This window comes from Carcharhinus amblyrhynchos, chromosome 26, assembly GCF_965287045.1.
Source record: "Carcharhinus amblyrhynchos chromosome 26, sCarAmb.v2.hapA, whole genome shotgun sequence".
NCBI lineage: Eukaryota > Metazoa > Chordata > Chondrichthyes > Carcharhiniformes > Carcharhinidae > Carcharhinus > Carcharhinus amblyrhynchos.
The window spans coordinates 35,541,244-35,559,535 of NC_137349.1; the positions used below are offsets into that span (position 1 = coordinate 35,541,244).

Sequence of the window (18,292 nt, forward strand, 5' to 3'; positions counted from 1 at the left end):
CTGCAGGAATTCAGAATTTTAAAACTGCTTGAGAAGTGGTGGACTGCTGCGGTGTAGGTACAGCCTACTGTTGGGAAAGGCATAGGTTTGTAGCAGTTTGATATAACTGAGTGGCTTGCTAGGCCATTTCAGAAGGCACTTAAGAATCAGCCACATCATTGTGGGTCTGGAATCACATGTCGGCCAGACTAGGGAAGGGCGGCAGATTTCTTTCTATTAAAGGCATTCATGAACTAGATGGGTTTTTAATGACAATTGACAATGGTCTCATGGTTACTATTAATGGGATTGGTTTACAATTTCAAATTTTTATGAATTAGATTTGAACATGTGTCCTGGAGTATCTGGATTATCATTCCAGTGACATTACCAATATATCACTGCCTCCCCTGAGTAATTAAATCATTGCCCTGATAGCCTCTGGAACTTGAAACTCCATGACTGGGTTTAGCAGCTATTAGATGGAAGTATGTACGTACATACGGTCATGTTATACTGAATCTGGACTGGCAATAAAGGAGTAGACACAATCAGTTTATGGCAAACTGGCACTGGTGATGGCTTCTTTAATGCACGTCTGACATTCCTTATCGAATGAGGAAAGAGGGAAATGGCAGGCAAAAGTAAGATCCAGTTTATTTTTTGTGGAGGATGTAAAGAGGAGAATTTCATCGACACCATGTTGCTGCATTATGGAGGAATTTTAAAGCTGCCTTGCAATCAGAAATTTGGGATCACACTGCACCATTTCCAATTCATCTTCAGACTCTTCCAACTGTCAGGATATTAAGGGCTCTTCAACCGCCTAGCAAAAATGGATGGACTTATTGGACGAGACATAAAAAATGAGTGGTCACAACATTCTTGCCTGTACCTCACGGATATACGTTCATCGCATTGAAGTAGCCATTTGTGAGATTTACCTAGAAAAATGTTATCACTGACAATTGCATTTGGAATGCAGTGTCTGAACAGTTAATTTCCATCTGAACAACAAACAAAACATAATCATTGCTATGGAAGAAAACTCCCCCGAGCAACAAATAAAGAAAATGTATAATCACCAATTGCCTAATAGATCTCATGGGAGCAGGCAAACTGTGAGGTTATAACCAGCTGTTGCTAGGAGGATCAGTGCAAACGTGGGGATGAATTTATATCTGGTGTATCTATTCCAGAAATGTAATTTATATGGTGATATTTCGTGAGAATGAGTTGAAACCGATAAGTTCAGTTCTGCCTTTCTCAGTCAGACACTATATAAAATGTTGTATATTTGTGCATCTAAATTCAAAGCATCTTAGATCAGTTATTTAGAGATTTGGCTGCTAATGTAGCTTATATTTGGTGTTTTCATCATCACAATGGACTAGCAAACAAGCACAGGGTAAGTTTCACTTTGTACAAATGTTACTTTCACTCAGTGCTCGCATTCTTCCATGAGTCAGAGGTTGGGATCCAAACATACTGGAGCAAATAGCCTAGGTGACACACCCTGTGCAGAGCTGAGCGAGTTATTTTGATTCATTCATGGGGTTAGGGTGTTGCTGACAAGCTCAACATTTATTGCCCATCTCTAATTATCTTGAAAATCATGGAATCCCTACAATGCAGAAGGAGGCCTTTGGCCTATCGAGCGTGCACTGACTACAATCCCACAAAGGCCCCATTCCCCTAACGCCCACACATTTACCCTACTAATCCCCCTAACAGTAGGATCAATTTAGCATAGCCAATGAACCTAACCTGCACATCTTTGGATTGTTGAAGGAAACCAGAGCACCCAAAGGAAACCCACGCAGCACGGGGAGAATGTGCAAACTCCACACATACGGTCAAAGCCAGAATTGAATCCGGGTCTCTGGAGCTGTAAGGCAGCAGTGCTAACCATGCTACCCAAGGAAGATTGCCTTCTTAATACAACCATGTAGACTCGAGTCTGGAATCATGTATAGGTAAGACCAAGTAAGGCTGCAAGATTTTCTTTCCCAAAGGTCATTAGTGAACCAGATGGGTTTTAATGACAATCTGTAATTCTTTACAGTCACATTATCAAGTTCTTTTATTCCTGATTGGTTTAATTAACAGTCATTTATTGAAGTTTACAGTTTGTGGAGCCTTATTTTATCTAACAGAAGTTAGAGTGAACATTGCCTTTGTGAAGCATTTTAGGATTGCTCAAACATGCAAAAGGTAACATTTAAGTTCAAGTTTATTTTTTTCTTTCCTTTGTTACCCATGATTAGTCAATAAGTTTGAGAGATTTTCAGAATTGTAGGTAACAGAAAATATGGTCCAAAAGTGAATTCAGATGGTGTAACCCATTTGAAATGTTAACCTGATTTCTCATTCAGGTGTCAAATGATTTAGTCTGATTTTCCAGCATTTTCTGCTTCAATTCAGGTTTTCAGCTTTCACAGTTGTTTCTTTTACTTTTTGCAGATAATAGGTTTCGGTATTAAGTAATTTTGGTTAAAGGGTACACGTATCAAATCTATGCACCTCTGCGTTCAAACAAAATTAAGTAGTTGGAAAGTTACTGGCGTTATCAAAGTGTAACATACATTCAATATACGGTTTCTGTACTCTAAACAAAACACACAAAAGCTGCTGGAAAAGACAGAATAATGCAAATAACAAAATACATCCAAAGGCCATAATCTGGAAATGCCCAATGGTTCAGTGCAACTTGGGAACTGTGCCTTAAAGTTTAACGTGTATTTATTAGTATTACAAGTTGGATTACATTAACACTGCAATGAAGTAAGTTACTGTGAAAATCCCCTCATCGCCACGCTCCAGCGCCTGTTTGGGTACACAGAGAATTTAGTATGGGCAATGCACCTAACCAGCATGTCTTTTGTACCATGGGAGGAAATCGGAGCACCTGGAGAAAATCCACTTAGACACAGAGAGAATGTGCAGACTCTGCACAGGCAGTGACCCAAGCCAGGAATCAAACCTGGGTCCCTGGCGCTATGAGGCAACTGTGCTAACCACTGTGCTGCATGGGTCATTGAATATTTTTAAGGCAGTGGTAGATTGATTTTTGTTAGGCAAGGGAATCAATGGTTACTGGGAGTAGCTGGGAAGGTGGAATTCAATACACAAACAGATCAATTATGATCTTATTGAATAGTGGAACAGGCTCAAGATACTGAATGGGCTATTTATCTCCTATTTTACATGTTGTAAGTACATTTGTAGTATATATCATTTCTGCCATCCAAGATTTTCTATGTAAAACATTCCCTTTCTAAGCTGGCAGAGACATCCCATAAACAACCCTCTGCTAATCCTGCCATGAATGTGAAAAGTGAGGTGCATAACCAGGCTGCGTACAGTTCTGGTCATCCTATTAAAGAGAGGATATTATTAAATTAGAAAGAGTGCAGAAAAGATTTAATAGGATGGTACCAGGACTTAATGGATTGAGTTATAAGGAAAGGCTGGATAGACTGGGACTTTTTTCTCTGGAGCATAGAAGGCTCAGGAGTGATCTTATAGAGGTCTATAAAATAATGAGGAGCGTAGATCAGCTTGATAGTCAATATCTTTTCCCAAAGGTAGGGAGTCTAAAACTAGAGGGCATAGGTTTAAGGTGAGAGGGCAGAGATACATAAGTGTCCAGAGGGGCAATTTTTTCACACAGAGGGCAGCGAGTGTCTGGAACAAGCTGTCAAAGGTAGTAATAGAGGCAGGTACAATTTTGTCTTTTAAAAAGCACTTAGGCAGTTACATGGGTAAGAGGGGTAGAGGGATATGGGCCAAATGCGGGTAATTGGGATTAGCTTAGGAAATTAAAAAAAAGGGCAGCATGGACAAGTTGAGCCAAAGGGCTTGTTTCCATGCTGTAAACCTCTACGATTCTATAATTTACAACAAGCGGTTAACGATTCACTCTTTAGGAAACGGTGGGGAAAAGTTAAATCTCACTTAGCAGTCACCCATTTCAGACTGGAGATAATACTAGGTATGGTAAAGGTGGTGTTTGGGTAAATATTAAATCTTTAAACTTTCTAATAAGTAACTTCTAATAGTTGATTTTAAAAAAACTGGTGCTTTACACATGCATGCATGGGATAAATGTAGTGCATGCACGGAGGAATGAAAAATGAGAAATGCTAACTCTAGCTAAAGAAAGGTACAAACCCAACTTCAGTCAATATGTTGAAAAGAAAGGCATTTATATAGCCAGAATTACAGTCTTGCAAAAAGAATAATTAATGAGGCAATGTCATAAGTCACAAAGAGGCAACTGAAACACACATCCATGGTATTAGTTCAACAGCCATCAAATATGTTTATCCAGCAATCTGGGTGACTGGTTAAGAGGAAGCTTACAAAGGAAATTTGTGTTCCCTGAAGCAGCTGTTCTTAAACTTTTCTGCATCCTAGCGTGCCTCCCCCTCTCTTCCCAAACCTGGTAACGCAACATAAACATTTTTCTCAGCTTCCGCATTATATTGCTTTCTTGTATGCAGGGTCTTAAAAACACAATAATTCCTCCGAGAAAGATTATTCATGGGACATTCACAGTTGGAAATTGAAAAAAGTAATATCTTTGTTGTGGAAGAGGATAAAATTGATAAAACTAAGATCTGTGAATCTCATGCATTAGGGATAAGTTACTCATGTTGGTTTAAATATGTGACTTACTGCGGACGCCACTGATCACTATACATTGCTTCAAGTATTGAGGAGGGTTGCAATCTGCCTCACTCCTTGCTGAGGCCCACCACTGCTCCGAAGCCTTTCCAATTGCTTGTTACTTCCACCATGACCCAATTAACTGGATACCAACAGCTCCTGCCCTGAACCTAAATGTAGGCCAATCCATTTCACTCGAGCCCTGTCACACTCGCCTTTTCTGGGACTGCTGTTCAGCTCTGCTAACGTGTTACCAGACAGTGCCGCAAAAACAAACTTTGGTTAACTCCAGAACTGACCATTCCTGTTGGCCTCCCAGATTCCATTCTGTGAATCTGAGGTGACCTAAAACTCTACTGCTGTATCCTTACACCAGATATCATCCACCTATCATTGCTTTGACTCTTGACCTACAGTGGCTTCTAATCAAATAATGTCTTGGTTTTAAAAGCATCATCTCTTGATGTCAAATCCCTCAAACTCCCTATTTCTATAATCTCCACGAATCTCATAGCTTCCCAGATTTCTGCACTCATTGAATTCTTGGCATCCTCAATTTTAATTGCTTTGCTACTGGTCGGCTGCGCCTTGAACTTCGAGTGTTTAAGCTCTGAAACACCCTCCCTAAACCTCTATGACTCCCTACCTCTCATTCCTCCATAAAACCTACCTCCTGAAACAAACTCTTGGCCGTCTCCCCTGATGTCAACTCAGTGGCTCAGTGTTTAATCTTGTTTCATAATATCCCTGTGAGGTGCTGCTCTGAATATAAGCTGTTGCTATTTATGATTTAAACAGTTGATAACGTAGATAGATAAAAACTATTTTCCATGGTGGGGAAGTCTGCAGTAAGATAGCATAGCCTGAAAATTAGAGCTAGGCCATTTAAAGGCAAAGTCAGGAAGCACACGGAGGAAAGTGGAAAGATGAACCGTCCTCCAAAAGGTTGTCGTTGTTAGAATTAAAAATGTCGAGGTTGAGATGGATTTCTACTCAGTAGGTGAACTAAGGAAAATGGAACTTGGGTAGATAAATGGAGCCAAGATAGAGCCATAATCTAACTGAATGAATGGTATAGGTTGAAAAGGCTGAATAATCCAATTCCCATGACCCAATTCTTGGCATCCTCTTCACACTACTCCTGTGCTTTACACATTGCAGGAGGAGAGAAATCCATGACAGATGAAGTTTGCTTCAATGACCTTTTACGTTCTGCTTTTCACTTGCCTTTAATATATTCAGCTTTTCAATTCAGCATTTTAATATTCAAATGGAATATTTGCTTCAAAAACATCTTGTTAGTACCATGCCCTTTTGTGACACAGATTTACACAAACTGCAGAATTTTCAAGACAGGAATGACGGCCTATGCATTTTGAGGGAGTATTTTTTTTGAGCTGTGAGCTACTCACTGGCATGGACTTGAAGGCAGCATTTTGCACAGGAAATGAGCAAGCTGGTCCCATCATCACCAATGTACGAGTTTGTGGGTAGGGGTTCAGTGTTTTCTCCGCCTGATGTGAAGCACATTTCTGGGATGATTGGCTTCGTCTTTTGCCCAACCTTGGCAGCAGTTATCCAGGAACTTCCTTCTGGCGTGAAAACGTCTTGAACAGTATCTCTTTCAGGCTTTAAATAGAAAAAAAAGTTTAAAGAAAAGCATTCAGATTTCAATATAATCACTTTACCGTTATAATCCTCAACAGCTAACCTGCAACTGCATTTAAGATTTTTCGAAGTGAAGGGAAAACATTCAGCGAGTGATCTCATAGGCCAATACACCAGAACAAATTGCTCGCCTCCTGTGCTGTTGCTCTCAAAGGTGTCCATCAAACTGACAGGCAGGAATAGGTAAGCGACAGCAGTCCAGGGATATAACAAAATGCATGGAACGCAATTTATCCACAAACTGTAGATAACCCTCAGGTTACAAGAACAAATACTTGACCAAAATTCTTGCAGGCAACCTGTCAGTCAATTTTCACAATTCTTCCTCTTCCTTCCATCCAGCATCCACAGGGAACTACAAAAGGTCGTGAACGTAGCCCAATTCATCACGCAAACCAGCCTCCCACCCACTAACTCGATCTACACTTCCTGCTGCTTCAGCAAAGCAGCCAGCATCACTGAGGACCTCACGCACCCCGAACATTCTCTCTTTCACCTTCTTCCATCGGGAAAAAGTTCTAAAAGTCTAGAGATCACATACCAATTGATTCAAGAACAGTTTCTTCCCTGCTACTGTCAGACTTTTGAATGGACTTAACTTGCATTAAGTTGATTTTTCTCAACACCCTAGCTATGACTGTAACACTATATTCTGCACTTTCTAGTTTCCTTCTTTATGAAGAGCATGTTTTGTCTGAATAGCACACAAGAAACAATACTTTTCACTGTATACCAATATTTGTGACAATAATAAATCAAATAAAATCACTATTTTCATTGTTATGACTCATAAGAATTATTTATTTTCAATTTACTCCTCCTTAAAAAAATTGTATAGAAAAATTATCACTCCATGTAAAGTGATTGCATAGTGGGAAAGTGACTTTGGCCTGAGTGAAACAGAGACCCAGACAGAATACTTGGGAATTTAGTCCAAAGTGGAAATTCAGCACATAGAGGGAATATGGTGCTTTAGGTAACGTTTACTGCAAGAAGCGTGACTTAAAATGGACTATTGGGAGTTTAGTGCAAGGGAAGGCGTTATCATGCTTTGTTTTCTAACTTTCTCAGCCTTCAGGAAGTGGTCTTACATTGCTACAGGAGAAGCAGCTAGGTATTTGGTGAGCATCTGGTTAAGTTACTACAATTTAGACCATTCCTGAGGTTAAAAAAAAGTCTAACAACTGATGGCAAGATTAATAAAATATATAAAAGCAAAATATATAATTGAATAATATAATTAAATATTTAATAAGATGTAAAGGTTGGTAGAACAGGTGATGTGTCACAGCTACACCGTGTTAGATGCAAGTGTGATCCAGGGCAAACATCTGTAGTATGAAATGTGAACAGCTTCAGCTAAGAGTTTGAGCTGGAGAACTGCAGACATTGTGGCATATCTTAGACAGGAAAAGCTAGCTGGATCCTTTGTGCCAGGAGGCAGTCACCCCTCTTAGGGCAAGGTCTTCTGATTTGGTCAGTGGTCAGGGACTAGAGCATGTGACTGCAGTGAGGCAGGTAAAGGGAATCAGAGGACAGAAGCACAGGAGCTTCAGCCTTTACAAGTGTCCAACAGGTGTGAGGTTTTATCAACTTGTTTGGATGAAAGTGGGGGCTGCATGGCAGATGAGCTAAATGGCCATGGAGCTGTAAGGTTCAAGTGAGGGAGGAAAAAGGAGCATTGTGTAGTAAGGGATAGTCCTGTCAGAGGGATTGACACCATTCTCTGCATCAAAGAGCACGAGTCCAGACAGCTGTGTTTACCTGTCCCAGGGTTCAGGACATGTGCTCAGGATTGAAGAGGAACTTGTAGTGGGAGGGAGAGGACCCAGCTGTCATGATCCACTTGGGTATCAATGGCATTAGCAGGACAAAGGGAGTTCTGCATAGTCAGTGAGAGGATCTAGGTACCAAATTACAAATGTCCCTGGAACACCTGAGCCACGTGCAAATTGGCATAGGACAAATCAGGTTTGAGAGATGACTGCATACTCAAAAACTGGTCTAGAAGAAATGTATTCCAGTTCCTGGCACTGTGGCACCAGTACTGGGCAAAGTGGAATGGTGACACAGTGATTACCACTGCTGCCTCACAGCCCCAGAGGACTGGGTTCAATTCCAGCCATTAGTGTCTGTGTGGAGTTTGCACATTCTCTCTGCGTCCACTTGGATTTCCTCCAGGTGCTCCTCTTTCCCCTCAGTCCAAAGATGTGCAGGTTGGGTGAATTGGCCACGCTAAATTGGCCCATCAAGTGTCCCAAAAGTGTGGGAGATTTTATTTACATAGACTGGAAAATTCAGATGGGCAAAGATAGCATTGATAAGGAGATAACTGAATCTTTGTGAGATAGTTTCTTAGAACAGTACGTTCAAGAACCAAACAGTGAGTAAACTATATGTCCCCATGGACATCACAATCTTAAGATGACAAAGGGAACACCCTCGCCCTTGACCACAAAAAGGGCAACCTCCTGCTTGCACCCCACAACCCCCCCCCCCCCCCGCCCCCCCCCCCCCCCCCCCCCAGCATTAAATGTATGGGTCACTATGTATGGAGGGCACAGTGGCACACGTGGTTAGCACTGCTGCCTCACAGTGCCAGGGACCCGAGTTTGATTCCTGTCTGTGTGGAGTTTCCTCCAGGTGCTCTGGTTTCCTCCCACTGTCCAAAAGATATACTCGTTACGTGCACTGACCATGCTAAATTCTCCCTCTGTACCCAAACAGGCGCCGGAATGTGGCAACTAGGGGATTTTCATAGAAACTTCATTGCAGTGATAATGTAAGCCTACTTGTGACAACTAATAAATAAACCTTTAATCTCCTCCACATCATGCAGGCATCAGGGCGGCCTGACCACCAGTCCCTCAGGTTGGCACCGCCATTGGAGTTCAAAGAACTCCAATAAATTGGTTAAACATAATTTCCCATGTTTAAATCATGTTGACTCTGCCTAATTACCTTGAATGTATCCAATTGCACTTCTGTAACTCATTTAATAATAGCTTCTAACATTTTAAAAAAATGAACTCAAGACTGTACACCTCTGCTTTTTATGAAGCACTTCAAAGTTAGTGGATTGTGAAGGGTTAGGTAAATAAACAATCATAATCCCTCCTTTGAGGGGTCCAGGAGCTGCCACTCAGGGGGATTGCAAAGTTAATGGAGCTTGGAATGGGATGTGAGCAAAGCATTTCAAAGCTTTTGAAAGCTACAGAAAGAAGACTAGCCTCTGCAACCTCACAGATCTTTGAAACTGACATGTTGAGAGATAGTTCAAAGCTTTTAAAGTCTACAGAGAGAAGACTAGCTGCACAATCACCATCCCAGAGTCTCTCACCAAATTCACTGGCCCAGCAGGATTTGCGCTTGAGGCTAAAGGGGCTAGAGAAACACCCTCACGTTTTAAGCTTAGATAAGGAAATTTATGAAGGCATGAAAGCAGAGTTGTCTAAAGTGAATTGGCTAATTAGATTAAGGAATAAGTCAAGAGAGATTCAGCAGCAGATATTTAAGACTGAAATTTCAGAATGTACAGAATATATATGTTCCAATGAGTGAGGAAAAAGGCCATGGAACAGACCTTCTATCCATAGATAACTAGAGAAGTAAAAGATAGCATCAAACTTAAAGGAAAAGCATACAACTGTGAAATAGCAGGTCACAAGATTGGACAGAATATAAGGAATGGCAAAGGCTAACGAAAAGATTAATGAGGAGGGAAAATTTAAAGTATGAGAGAAAGCCAGCTAGAAATGCAGAAGGAGATAAGAGATTTTATAAATAATTTAAAAAGGGTTGGTCCTACAGAGGGACTCTGGAGAATAGGTACTGAAAAACAAAGATGGCAGATGACTTTGCATCAGCCTTCACTATAGAGGACACACATAACTTTCCAGAAGCAGCTAAAAACCAGGAGGGAGGAAGGAACTCAGAAAAATTATAGTCACCAGAGACATGGAACAGAATAAATTGTGGGAGCTGTGGGTTCATCTTTGTATCTTAAGAGGTGTCTAATAAGATAGTTGATGTATTGGTTTTAATTTTCCAAAACTCCCTAGATTTGGGGAAGATGCCATTAGATTGGAAGAAAGCAAATATATTTAGTCAAAAAGAGAGGAAGACAGAAAACAGGAAACTACAGCCCAGTTAGCCTAACATCTGCTGTAAGAAAATGTTAGAAGCTATTATTAAATAAATTATAGAAGGGCGCTTGGATAAGTTCAAGATAATTAGGCAGAGTCAACATGGTTTAAACAAGAGAAGTCATGTTTAACCAATATATTGGAGTCTTTTGAGGAAGTAATGTGCTGTGGATAAAAGGAACCAATGGATATACTGTAGATTTCCAGAAGGCACCTGATAATGTGCCATATCAAAGGTTATGGTGGAGAATAAAAGCTCATATTATAGGGGGTAACATATTTGCACAAGTAGAAGATTGGTCGGCTAACAGGAAGCATAGTAGGCATAAATGGGTCTTTTTCATGTCAGCAATATACAATGAACGATGTGCCACAGGAAGCAGTGCTGGGAACTCAACTGTTTACAATTTATATAAATTACTTGGATGAAAGGATTGAAGGGATGGTTGCTAAATTTGCTAATGGCACAAAGATAGGTTTAACAGTATGTTGCAAAGAGGACACAGACTACAAAAATATATAGATAGGTTAAATGAGATGGAAAGGATCTGGCAAATAAGAGTATAAAAATGTGAAATTTTGGCAAGAATAAAAAAACATACTATTAAAAACAGTGAAATTGCAGAACTCTGGAGTGCAGAGATCTGGATGTCCCAGTGCGTGAATCACAAAGACAAGAATGCAGATACAGCAAGTAATTTGGAAAGAAAATAGAGTATTATTGCAAGGGGAATTGAATGCAAAAGTAGAGAGGTTATGCTTCAGTTGTACAAGGCACTAGGGAGACCACATTTGGAGTACTGTGTACAGTACTGGTCACCTTATTTAAGATGGAAACTGCATTGGAAGCAGTTTAGATAAGATTTACCAGACCAATATGTGGAATGGATGGGTTGTCTTGCAAGAAAAGGCTGAACAGACTAGGCTTGTATCAGTTAGAGATTAGAAGCACAAGAGGCAACTTGCTTGAAACATAACATGATCCTGAGGGGTCTTGACAGGGTGGATACGGGCAGGATGTTTCCTCTTCTGGGAGAATCAGGATTAGGGATTAATGTTTAAAGATAAAGAGTTGCCCATTAAAAATAGAGATGATGAGAAACGTTTTCACTCAGGGTCACGAGTTTATGAAAAATGTGGTGGAAGCAAAGTCATTGAATATTTTTATAGCAGAGGTGAATAGATCCTTGCTAAGCAAGGGGGTGGTAGGTTATCAAGAGGAGGCAAAGTACAGATTTGAGGTTACTATCAATTCAGCCATTATTATTACCCGAATGGCTGTAAATTGGGAGAGGGGAATGTGCAGTGGGACCTGGGTGTCCATGAGCACCAGTTGCTGGAGGTAAGCAAGCAGGTGCAGCAGGCGGTAAAGAAGGCAAATCGTATGTTGGCCTTCATTGCGAGAGGTTTCAAGTACAAGGGCAGAGATGTGTTGTTGCAATTCTAAGGACCTTGGTGAGGCCACACCTAGAATATTGTGTACAGTTTTGGTTTCCTTTCCTGAGGAAGGATGTTCTTGCTTTCGAGGGAGTGCAGCGAAGGTTTACCAGGCTGATTCTAGGGATGGTGAGACTGATGTATGAAGAGCCATTGACTAGGTCAGGATTGTTTTCACTGGAGTTCAGATGAATGAAGGGGGTTCTCATAGAGGCTTATAAAATTTTAACAGGACTAGACAGGTAGATGCGAGAGGATGTTCTTGATATTGGGGAAGAAAAGAACCAGAGGTCACAGTCTGAGGATTCAGGGTAGGCCATTTAGGATGGAGGTGAGGAGACATTTCTTCACCCAAAAGTGGTACGCCTGTGGAATTCATTAACATAGGAAGTAGTTGATGTTAAAGCATTGAATGTATTCAAGAGGCAGCTAAACATAGCACTTGGAGTAAATGGGATCAAAGGTTTATATGGAAAAAGCAGGGTTAGACTGTTGAGTTGGACAATCAGCCATGATCGTGATGAATGACGGAGCAGGCTTGAAGGGCCAAATGGCCTCCTCCTCCTATCTTCTATGACTGTATTAAATGGCAGAGCAGGCTCAAGAGACTGAATGGCCTTCCTGCTCCTTGATGGTATATTCATATGTACATATTTTGTTTCTAAGAATTCCAGAATTCATAATCTAGGTTGACATTCCAGCACAGCATTAAAATAGTACTGCATGGTGGTAGTACTGCTAACAGGTGAGAAATTAAATGAAGATTCTTCTACCTTGCTTCAATCCCATGCAACTGGAAGAGAAGCAAAGTGTTCTCCTCCTGTGCTAACTAATGTTACTCTCGCAACTGATGTATTAAAGAAAGATTTGTTCATCTCACGTTTGTTGTGTGGTGTTACTGATGTTACCCATATACCAACAGCCACCACACTCCAAAAGTAATTTGTGGTGTGAAGCTTTGGGATATTTCAATTATGTGATAAAATACCAAGAAAATACAAGTATTTCTTTCTCTGGGGAAAAAGGGATGACATGAAAATGAATCAGGATTCTGGATTGTATGCAACTATACAAGAAACAAAAAGCACATGGAGATAAAATTGGATGCAGCCAGGACGTGGAAGATTCAGCCTTGTATTTTGAGAGCGCGCAGGAAAAATTTGAAAAAAATGGAATATCCATACCTCAGTGCTTACTCTATCAGCCTAATGATAGGTAACTCAACATTTGAACTTGCGGGTGCAAGGGACTACACTGCATTGGACAAAATGTTCTGATGAGAAGACTCTTGCAGAGGGAGGAGAAGCAATGTGCGTGATTGTTCTGACTGTATGGTATGTACATTCTTTGGAAAGTGGTGTAATTTTGTGATACAGCAAAGGAGCTCCTGCATGCCTCAGAGGTCAGGCTTAAACGCTAGAACTTCAATGTGTTTTGCTAATGCTCTCTTTGAGATCAGCTATCCGAGTCACTCCAGTGTTGCTGACGGTGAAATCTGGAGTTGAGCATATCCAATTCAGCAGTCCATCCAGCATTGCCGACATCATTGCCAAGTCAGGGAATTAAATATTTTGCAGTAGAAGAGTTTTTATGGAGGTGAGTAAGCTCAATCAAAGTCAATCTTTCCTGACAGGATCACTGGGTTGGCTTTTTACTGCAAAGATATTACACCACTTTTTTTTTTCTGTATCAATCCCAAATGAGTCAGTCCTGGCTATGTAAACCTGAATGAACTGTATTTTTAATGTATTTAATGCTACTGCACAAACTATTCTGCAAATATTCCAGTAGCCTTGCTTCTCTGCTCTCCAATGAGATTTCATCGTGTCAAAATTATACGAACAGATTTAAAGATCATTTCCAATTATGTGAAGGTGTCAAACTCTGTCTTTTGGCAATGTAGAACAAAATTCAATTCAAAAGCAATCTCACTTTAATCAAAAGTTTGTTGTGAATGTTACAAGCAGACAATAAATGTCCTTCCATCAATTATAGAAGGACTCGTGCTTAGGTATCACCACTTCCATTTATAAAATAAATCAAAATGGAAATAGTCATAAACTCCAGGAAATAGGCAGGCTTTAGAAAGTCAGAATTAGTGACATTTCCTATATTTGATCCATTTTCCTTTCAAAAAATCACTCTGCGACATCCTTAAGACACCTTTCGTTGGTCAGAAAATGTATGCCTTCCATCAACAGATTGCTGGTTGTTTTATTCATTTTTTTTCGGATGGTTCTACTTACAAACAACAATTTACAATCATACAGTTTAAGGTAAAAAGTATTCCCAGGCACTTTGCAGTGGCACAAGGAAAAAGCTAGATGCTGCACCAAAGGCATGATCAAATGTTTGAAGGTGAATTTTAGCAGGAGAGGGAGGTGGCGAGAAGACAGGTTTTTGATTGTAAATTTTAGAGTGTGGAACATAGTCAGTTGAACTCTTTCACAGGGGAAGGCCAAAGGGAGAGCATGATGTGTACATGATGTGAACGAGAAGAACTGAGATCTCAAAACGAACAAAAATACTGAGGGACATAAATAACAAGGGTCAAGGCCATGGTGAGGAAGGAAAGTGGTTTAAACACAATAATTAGAATATTACATTTGAGATTCTAGTTGGATCGGAGAAAGGCAAATTGAATTTGGTGCAGTGGACAATAAGGGGAGCAGGCTTTTAGGTGAGCTGAGGGAGTTCGATGGGTTGAATGGGAGACCACCCAGGAAAATATATAAAAATAAATAATTCTAGAGTGCCAAAGGTAAGGCTAAGGGTGGCTGAGGAAGAGATGGAGATGGGCAATGTAACAAAGCCTGGATGAAAGTGGCTTTCTTAAGATGTAACAATAGGTTCAGGGGCAATCATCTAGGAAATGGACGCTGGAGGTGAATTAATGATTTGCAATGACAAAAGTTATTTGCCTCATTGTAATTTGACACTGTTCCTTCACATACTAAGGTCTCACCGCATTGGGTATCAGTGCAGTAACAAGCACTTTCAAGGCCAGGAATGGAAGTGGAAGACATAAGTTTGTTAGTAAATAAACCAACAGTAGGTTGTAGCACTAAAATATTTAAAAGTTAAATTAATGTCAATTTTAAAAACCATTTTTATTTGAGCACAGAAGGCTCGTGACATCTGGAGACTAGCTTGGAGAAACTATTAATTAACACTAAATTATCAATAAAGTCATTAACACAAGGCACTTGAGTGTTTCATTTTGTAATCTCAAATATGGTTCTTCGCACAATTGGGCTCAGTAACTCCTCCTGTTGATATAATTGTGTGCTTGCATCTTTAAAAAATTGCTCTTTTTCTGACTATCTGCAGGCTTAAAAGGCGAAGAAGAATTATTGTAATTCTCTTCAGTAGTTTCAAATAGGAATTCTGGTAGTGAGGCACCCACGTGTTAGTCAAACAAGCATTGATAAAAAGACAGTTTAATTACAAGAGATACTCAGTGCTGTGAAGAAAATTAACTCGCGCATTGGTCCCAATACTGTCATTTGTAAATAAAATTGGATTGTAGGCAAAGATTAACATGAAAAACTGTAAATGCTAAAAATTAGCAGCAGGTTTCTCTGCTTCTGAGAACAGACGAGGGAGTTTAGCTTTTTGCAGGGAGACCATTTAACAGACCCACTCTGCATTTCCAGCATTTTCTGTGAGACTCGTACTCTATCCCCCGTGGTCACAAAACTGCAGACAGGACTCTGACTGTATATACCCTTGTCTGAAATTCGTCAAGGTTAAAGGTAAAATCTGGAGTTCAATCTGTTGAGTGTGTTTCAACAGTCAAGTGATTGAGTTTGAACCAGTCATATACACACTGGCAACTATTCTCTAGGTATTTATCTAAGGTTAAAAACTACAGTTAATTGTTAATCCTTTGCTATGATTAGTAATGGTTGAGAGGAGTTATGAAATAAAACCAGAAGTCCTTTAGCGTTTACCAAATAAATTACCTAATATACATTACTGATAAAGAAGATGGTCATTAACAGCCTTTCACAGAGATTTTCTGAAATGCCTGGGAACAGGTGATGAGTTTGCAGGAGGTGGCTGGTTAATGTTGTTCTGCTGCTGAGCTTTGTACATTCACCTTTATTTAACTTTCCACTTTTACATCATTTAAAATCCCTGACACACTCATTAACATCTGTTCTTTCCAACAAACAGATGAGCTGCTAAATAGGTAAAGGTCACCTGCCAAGGGGTTCATAATCTAGCATCCCCATTGATCCTACACTAGACCAAGCAAGGCTGCCAATTCCAGCTTTCAGAAGAAGTGAAAAGACACCAGCTTCATTAGAAGATGCTGAGTGGCTTCCTTTTTCATCTGATTGACAAAAATACAACTCTGCAGAAATTATGCTCTTTCTTTGAACAAAACAACTGTTCGCTCACTGTCAAGTACCAAATAGCGAAATCTTCATTTCTAAGCTACATCGACCAAAATTCGAAGTTACCACCCAATGATTATTTCAACTGTGACGCCTGTGGCTGAACTACAAATGCCCCACAGACTACGCTCACCATCAGTACAGCATTCTTACAGCAAATGCACAGGGATGCATTCAGAACTCTCAGTTGAGATATATGCAAGATGCTTCCCATGAAGCACTAGAAGGCTTCATTTAACTGTTCTAGAACTACTCGCTCTGACAAGTAGTCAATGTCTGCTCAGTTTTCCTGGAATTCAAAAGACATGCACTAGAATCTCTTTTGGAGAGAAAAATAAAATCTACCTGGAGTTCCAACACTTAACCGCACCTACACAGAAATACATAAGAAATGAGCAATGTGAATAATACTCATTCTCACAGAAATAAAAAGTGCATTTTGAAATTGCTTCCATCAATAAATGGTAATACCTACAACTACAGATGAAAAGGAATTCAACAATACAGCTTAAAAGGTGCTAAAGTAGCAGACAGAAATATGAGCTGAACTTAGTTGTACATTCAATCCCACCAAACAACCATTGTAGAAATGCAAGGTCCATACTAAATATGACAAAGACAAATCAGTAAGCATTGATTAGATCAAGAGAACCTGAAGATTACAGAATATTCATCCAGTCTGAAAAGAAACTCAAGTGCATTTAGCATAGATCAAGGCATACAAGTCAACCATTCAAACTGGAGAACTCCTTCTAAAAGCTGGGGTTGACTTACATGCCAAGCATAAAGTGTGAATTACCAATACTGTTGTAGGTGGTTGGCATTTTGAAAGTGAAACATCTGTTGGACAGTTGCTGTGGGCAACCTGCTGTGTTTTCTAAACTCACGTACACCTACATTGGCAATACAGTTCACATCGCCTGTCTGATCCAAGTCACTGACTTATCAGGTAAGTGTAACCTAAATATGTATTTCTGAGCTGATTATTGAGGTTGAATTCTAATGACAGTACAGCCCTGAACATGCATTTATTAGATGAAAAATAGGGCATCTACTTAAACCCCTGATGTTGACCTAAACACGCATTCTGGCCTAAAACATGGATCATCTCATTTGCTGGGATCATCTCGTATGCATGATCGACTTATGTGCCATTATCTATAGTGATACCTCCAAACTAATTAAAGTATTTGTATTTCAAATGCTTGATGCCAGAAGTCACTGAAAGTTCAACTAAATCCCTCGCCATCTTTCAGGTGATGAATTTAATTCACAGTGCATAGTACATGCAGCTACAATTTGCTGCTTACTTTGAAATGAGCCAAGATTTTTACTGAGAGCAAGTCCCTTATGTTTGTTCACTGCTGTAGACAAATCAGTGTTTGACAAGCAAAGTAGTAAACATCGTCATGTGTTTCACAAGCTGTTATCCATTCTTCCAGTCTGAGGTGTTGCCCAATCCATCATGCTATAAGATCAATCGATATAGTGTTAAGTAAGAGTATCTAGGGATATGGAGCAAAGGTAGGTAAATGGATTTGAGGTATGAATCAGCCGTGATCTAAGTGAATGGCAGAATAGCTCAAGGGGTGGAATAGCTATTCCTGATTTATCACTTTGTTGTTTTTTCCAAAGGAAACTTGTGAAAAGTTACTTGTAAGGACCCTCAAGATAACTCCTATGCTGAGGTGCCGCATACAGAAATCACCCCTGGATGCAACCATTGACACGGTTCCATTCTTAAACTAGTATGTTATCTTTAAATGATCATAATTGGTGGTTTAATACCTTGCAGACTGCAGTACAACAATCTAACCTTTCCATTAACCGATCACCCAGAAATTGTGGAAATCCTTTTTTTATAAAGAGTGCACTTCTACACAGTGCACTGACTTGAAGGCACCTTTCTTTGTCCGTATCGACATAGAGTTACTTTATCTAAACCAGATCAGCACTGGAGCAGTTACAATTGACCCCAGCTGCCACGTT

General features: G+C 40.0%; 1 protein-coding gene across 1 annotated transcript in view; it reads right to left on the minus strand.

Annotated features, from left to right (window-relative positions):
• kdm4b (lysine (K)-specific demethylase 4B) overlaps window positions 1-18,292 on the minus strand; it is a 406,075-nt gene that overhangs the window by 70,371 nt on the left and 317,412 nt on the right. The window contains exon 15 of the mRNA XM_080213068.1: window positions 6,063-6,279. Coding sequence (XP_080069194.1) covers window positions 6,063-6,279 — 217 coding nt within the window. The remainder of the gene's footprint in view (window positions 1-6,062; window positions 6,280-18,292) is intronic.